This window comes from Crocuta crocuta, unplaced genomic scaffold (genome assembly GCF_008692635.1).
Source record: "Crocuta crocuta isolate KB4526 unplaced genomic scaffold, BGI_CrCroc_1.0 scaffold219, whole genome shotgun sequence".
Lineage (NCBI taxonomy): Eukaryota > Metazoa > Chordata > Mammalia > Carnivora > Hyaenidae > Crocuta > Crocuta crocuta.
The window spans coordinates 4845936-4852820 of record NW_027551572.1 but is presented as its reverse complement, the minus strand read 5'-3'; the positions used below and the strand labels follow the sequence as shown (position 1 = coordinate 4852820).

General features: G+C 40.0%; 1 protein-coding gene across 1 annotated transcript in view; it reads right to left on the bottom strand.

The window, feature by feature from the left end:
* Window positions 1-438: 438 nt before the first annotated feature.
* The window catches only part of MYO3B (myosin IIIB), a 399691-nt gene continuing 393244 nt past the window's right edge, over window positions 439-6885 (bottom strand). The window contains exons 33-36 of the mRNA XM_077751146.1: window positions 6003-6109; window positions 5582-5628; window positions 4599-4769; window positions 439-537 (exon numbers count right to left, since the gene is read on the bottom strand). Coding sequence (XP_077607272.1) covers window positions 4631-4769; window positions 5582-5628; window positions 6003-6109 — 293 coding nt within the window. The 3' untranslated portion in view covers window positions 439-537; window positions 4599-4630. The remainder of the gene's footprint in view (window positions 538-4598; window positions 4770-5581; window positions 5629-6002; window positions 6110-6885) is intronic.

Below are 6885 nucleotides of genomic sequence, written 5' to 3'. Positions count from 1 at the left end.
CCCGAAAGATTACCTATACATGATTCCATCTAAGTAAAGTCCCCAAAACCTAACCAGAAGAGGCAAAATTTAACTAGAGCTTAGGGATGCATGTAAGTGGTAAAATTTGAAAGAAAATCAAGGAGGTGTTTACCACCAGAGTCATGAGAGTGCTTGTCTTTGGGAAGGTAGTGATTGGGAAGGGACAAGAGGGAGACTTCCAGTGTGCTGACAATGGTTCACTGCATGTTTACATAGATATTCACTTTCTGATAACTGGCTGAATGGAGTCTTCTGATTTGTGCTCTTTTCTGTTTGTATGACATTTAACCATAAATAAAGTTAAAGGAAGTGGATGGAGGCATATCTTCAGATGGACCAAAATCTAAGAAAAAACAGCAGTTCAGAGCATGAACACCAAAGGTCTGCAGCGAAGTGAAACTGTTCTATTCCCAGAATGATTCCTATCTTGTCCAGGGTCAGTTATTTTGTTTGTCTTGACAATATCCTTCAGCCTGTTGGTTTTCTTCATGTCAGGTATCCTTGCAGAGATACTATCTAAAGTCAATGAAACACAAAAATAGGTGTTTAATTGTATGATTTAAAGTTTAAAAGGTAATCAACAAAAATTTAAATATAAAATTATAACACTGGAAGAGGTTGAGAGAGAGGGGAGAGAAAGCTGAAATAAATACACATTTTATAGAAGGGGAGAGTAAATATTATTGAAAATGATAAACCAAGAAGATAGAAGCAAAACATTCATAGACATGACAGAAATCATTAAAAGAATTAGAAATAGTAAAAAATGGTTGCTTCTGGGGGTGGGACAAGGTAGGGACAGGGAGAAGACAGCTGCTTTCCAATATCAACCCTCTGGACTATGTGATTTTTGTCTTGTTTTTGTCATGGGCATATTACTCTGAAAAATCTAGTAAGACATTTATGAGATTCCAGGTTGCATCCTTCTCAAATACTTGATTTAAGAATTGCCTCTTGAGTTTGTGGCATTATGACTAACTAGTCCAAGAATAACATCAACAATCTGTAGATGGTGTTGTTGACAGTAAACACCATTTCTTTTTTTTTTCTTTAAGTTTATTTATTTTGAGAGAGAGAGCGAGCAGCAGACGAGCAGAAAGAGAAGGAGAGAATCCCAAGTAGGCTCCACACTTGTGAGCACAGAGTCTGACGTGGGGCTCGATCCTGTGAACTGAGAGATCATGACTTGAGCTGAAATCAAGAGCTGGATTCTTAACCAACTGAGCTTCCCAGGAGCCCTGTGAAGCCCATTTCTAAAGTAATGTTAGGAGTTATAGCTGTGGCAATGACTAATTATTAAAGAGCTTCTAAATTATAATTTTATAATTATTGCTGTTTCCTTTCAACTTATTTATAGAAATATTTAATTAGAAACAAGGCAGGTATACAATTACATTGTATACAGAGAAATGGGAAGTTAGAAACATTTCTGCTCAACAGTTGGAAAAATAGCGAATATTATCAAATCAAAGGTAGATAAGTCAATGATAAAAATAAAATTTCCAAAAAAAGATATGCGACCTCACACCAGTCAGAATGGTGTGACAAGAAATAGCAAGTGTTGGGGTGCCTCAGTGGCTCAGTCAGTTGAGTGTCTGACTTTTTGTTTTGGCTCAGGTCATGATCTCATGGTTAAGGAGATGGAGCCCTAAGTCAGGCTGTGCTGACAGTGTGGATCCTGCTTGGGATTCTCTCTCTCTCTCTCTCTCTCTCTCCCTCTCTCTTTGACCCTTTTCTGCTCACAGGTATATGTTCATTCTCTATCACAATATAAACAAACATTAAAAAAAAGAGAATAGCAAGTTTTGGCAAGGGTGAGGAGCAAAGGGAACCCTCATGCGCTGTTGCTGGGAATAGAAAATGGTGCAAACACTGTAGAAAAAAGTATGGAGTTTCCTTAAAATTAAAAATAGAAATACCATATGATCCAGTAATTCCACTACTGGGTATTTACCTGAAGAAAACAAAAACACTAATTTAAAAAGATTTAGGCACTCCTAATTTAAAAAGATTTAGGCACTCCTATGTTTATTACAGCATTATTTATAATAGCTAAGATACGAAAGCAACCTAAGTGGTCATTGATAGATGAATGGATGTATATATATACACATACAACAGAATATTACTCAGCCATAACAAAGAATGAGATCTTGCTATTTGTGATAACATGGATAGACCTGGAGGGATATTATGCTATGTGAAATAAGTCAGAGAAAGATAGATACTGCATGATTTCACTTACATGTGGAACCTAAGAAAGAAAACAGATGAACAAATGAACAAATAGACATACAAGCAAAAACCAGAAACAGATTTATTGATACAGGAAAAAAACTGATAGTTGCCAGAGGGGAGAAGGGTGGGGAGGTGGGTGAAATAGGCGAAGGGGATTAAGAGATAACAAACTTCCAGTTTTAAATAATAAATCACCAGAGATGAAAAGTACAGTACAGGAAATTTAGTCAACAACAACGTTGTATGGTGACAGATGGTAACTATATTTATAGTGGTGAGCATTGCATGAGGCACAGAACTGCTGAACTATATTGTGTACCTATACTATACTTTAAAACAAAAATATTTATATTAAAATAATGTTAAAAATCTATATATTCTAGACATTACAGAATTTTTTTAATGTTTATTCATTTTTGAGAGAGAGATAGCATGTGAGTGGGAGAGGGGCAGAGAAGGAGGGAGACACAGAATCCAAAACAGGTTTCAGGCTCTGAGCTGTCAGCGCAGAGCCCAATAGGGGCTCGAACTCAACAAACCACAAGATCATGACCTGAGCCGAAGTCAGACACTTAACTGACTGAGCCACCTAGGCATCCCATATTCTAGATATTTTTAAAACAATAACGTTCACTTGTGTTTCTTCTGCTCTGCCTGCATACTTTTTTTTTTTTTTAATGTTTTATTTATTTCTAGGAGAGAGAGAGAGAGAGAGACAGCGTGAGCAGGGGAGGGTCAGAGAGAGAGGGAGTCACAGACTGAAACAGGCTCCAGGCTCTGAGCTGGCAGTCAGCACAGAGCCTGACGTGGGGCTCGAACCCACGAACCGCGAGATCATGACCCAAGCGAAAGTCGGACGCGTAACCGACTAAGCCACCCAGGCGCCCCTATCTGCCTGCATACCTTATAAACCTTTCTTTTGGGTGAACTGAAAAATTCAGAACTGAAAAACCTTTCAGAACTGATCTGAAAAATCAAGACTCATATTTTTAAAAAGTAAAGTTTAACTATTTAACTTTTCCTATTTTTTTCCTTGTAAAAAACTTTTCTGAGATCTTTAAATACCTCATTTCATTATTTTATCTTTGTAAAATGTGGGTATTAAAATTCTCCCCTTTATAACTCTGATAACAATTTTTCTCAATTTTCTCCAGTTAATTTTTCTAAAAATCTGGGTACTCCCATTGTACTATTTGCCAAGTATTTTAAAGTAAAAAAAAAAAATGTTGAGAACATCTGTTCTAGAGAAAAGGTCTTGTAGGTTTTTTACCTTACACAGCAATCTTACACATTGTTTTGCATTGAGGAGTTGCTGCAAAGATGTTTGCTGTATTGAATCATATTGAGTATTATAATATATGGTATAACATTATTATAATAGGACTAGCCCAAACCGGAGTGAAAAAATCAGAGTTTATGGTGTAAGAAAAGTGATTAATCATGTGTAACAATAGAATTGAGAGATGGTTTCCTGTCAGATACGTTAGTACAACTAAGTGAAGTCCCTCCATTCATTTAAGGGCATTATAGGATGTGCACTCTGTGCCAGGCACTGCTCTAGGCTCTGTGCCCACGGAGATAGACAAGATCCTTCCTCTATAACCACTCACGGTCTGGTGGAGGCGGTCACCCAGAGACTGGGAAGTTACTAAACCACAGGACATGGACTACGGCAGGTGTACATTTTCTGTCCCTCTAACTCCTTTCTTTTTATTGCTAAGGTGATGGGAGTAAAGAGGCAAAGGCTTTATGAGCATAACTAACAAGAGAGGGGTTCATCTGCCTTATAGAAAGATTTAGGCTTACCCCCTAAACACAAAAAAATTAACCTGGCCTAGGAGACCTTGAGTGCACTCCTTTAGGATGGGGACACTCAGCAGTGGAACCCTGACTCTCAAAGATGTCTGGAGGGTTCTCTCAAAGGAAGGAGGTGGATGCCAGGGAGAGGTGAGGGTGGAAAGGGAGTCAAGGATTTTCACAGGGGCAGATTTTGCATGGACTGACATGACAGGAAAAATAAACGTCAGCATTCATGATTGGCTAATGCTGAGATTGTCTGTTACCCTCTTAGACACCGAGGGCATGAATGATGGTTACTGCTATAGGGAAGGTGTGCTCAGTGTCCCACAGCTCCCTCTGGCATGAGAAAAGGAAAAACTGCCGAGCTCAGGCTGCACTGCAGACGTGGGGAGGGCAATGGAGGTATGAGAAAATGGTTGGGAATATGAAAATTGTTCACTAAGGCTCAGACAGACACGGCCTATGTGTCCAAAGAAGCTGACCCCATTGCAGTGCTTTCCTATTAAATGACAATCAGTCAACCACCATCAAGTTCTTACCCTCGGCAGACTTGGGGGGCAGGAAGTACAGCTCAGTGCTGAGCAAAAGATGCTCCTTTTGAGGATGAGGAATTAAAGAAAGGGCAGGATGGGTTCTCTTCCTCAGGAACGGAGTCGACAGGTGACAGAGATTTGTAATACTGGTCTTCACCATCAAGCACTTTGATTTGGCTGCAACAAAAAGAAGAGTTTTCAGCAAAAAGAGAAAACAAATGCTGCAGTCATCACCCAGGCAGCTAACATTGCATGAGTACTGGGAATGGGGTTGGGTCCCACCCCTGGAAGGGAAGGACAACTTAGGGTAGCTCAGCGTTTCTCAGAACTCAGGAACTAACTCTGATCCACAAAGCCTTTTGCCTTTGGGTCACAGACTGATAAAGGGCCGAATTTAGTGGTGTCTGGAGGTTGTGATCATATTACAGCTTTTCTGTCTGAATTAACTTGTCTGTCCCTGTTTGGTTCCAAGATGAGAAAGTTCCCCTCCTGCCCCCCTCCAGTTCTCAAATTAGTACCAGTTAGCTATGTCACTGTATTCTCAGTCAAGATACAACAATCAAATAAGCCACAAACTCCTTAATGTCCTGTGTCTAGCCACAGGGAGAAATTTTCTTTTGTGTATCTTTAAGGCCCAGGGGTAGTGTGATGTGGGAAGTGGCCTGTTTGCACTGCGTGGAATGCTCTTATTTGTGGGAGAGTTTTATACAATCTGCTACGTTGGCAATTATGAAGAAACTACAGTTTCCTGGGATAATTATGAGAAATAACATTTGCCTTTAGGTGGCAATTTCAGCCTTTTTGGACAGAATAGACTCAAGTTTTATATAGCTGCTACTGTGAAAAGTAGTTTCCAGTGTCAATAATAGTGGTGATATCCCCATTTGCATATTTTTAGAAGCTCCTCTGGAAAGTTTTGCATTTTCTGTAATATCACAAAGGACCCCTTCTGTTTACAGTTGCTTAGAACTAAGAAGACAGATATTTACCCAAGTTTTCTTGGCTTCCTTTTGCTCCCTTGATATTCTAGAGTTCCCTGTGGAGAGGGCCAAGAACACACAGTCAAAGCAAAGCAGCAAGTCGTTAATTTTTAATTCAAAGTGATTTTGTGTTGAATGCAAGCAGATGCTGATAATATCAGAAGTCACAGCATAATTTTTTTGATCAAAGGGCTCAAGTGAGCCTGATGAAGCATGCATCTTGCTCGTCTTTGATAAACCACATCAATTATTCACCGTGAAGGCAGACATCCTGACATGAAAGCAACAGATAAAGAGCCTAAGCACATGTTCAAGAAGAGAGCATAAGAGAGTGGGGGTGGGGCTGGAGGGGCTGGAACAGGTATTAATAACAGAATTATTAACTGGAAACAAAGCCAGTGAAACAGCTTTATGGCCACTTTGAACTCACATTTAACTGGTTATAGTACATGGTGTCCTCAGGGCTACTCAACATTTTGGGCTGCTGACATCTTCGGCGAGGTGTTCGCTGCTTCTGTACAAGACCATTTTCTGAAACTGCAACGAGACAGCAAAACTTTACTGTAAACCGTCTGAGGTATTGGGAAAATGAGGTAAAAACTGCTCTTCACATAAACGCACGTAGTGAAAACTGTGTCTCATTTTAACGGGCATGTTAGAGCTCTGCTGATATTGGCGGAAATGTCATCCTAAAACACATACACACACATAGGAATTGATACGTGTAAACAAGGGCCACTGTCTGTAACTTTGCCTTCATCTTTCTTACCTAAATCAGCAGTCAAGAGTGACAGAAAGCAAATGGTTCGTCCATGCCTGGGAAGTAGAGGTTGGTGGTCAGTCTTTGTAGAGTACAGAGTACTATCTTCGTGGGATAACTCAGGACAATGAAAGCAATCCGGGATAGTCTGCACCACATCCTACAGTGAGGGTTCAAAGACATCTGGAGCACACACACTCTTGGGTAGATGAGAAGCAAACCTTTTGGTGGGATACATTTCGGAGGGAAAATGGCTTGAGCTAGTATTTACTGAAATGCTTTGAACAATACCATTGATCCATGCAATCTCTGGAGATAGCGTAAAGGAGAAGGGGAAAAGATAATTGCATAATTTCACAGAGCAGCCTCTCCGTGTTAACCCTGATTTCAGAACCCTGGACCAAGAGTGAACTGGAGATTAAGAAACCACGTGTCTAATGAAGTCATGATTTATTTCCCTTCTAAGCAGATGATTTTTGCAGAATTTGCTGTCCTTTTGGCACTATATCTGAATCAGGATTTGGCAGTTTTAACTTCTTGCCTGGGTGCTGGC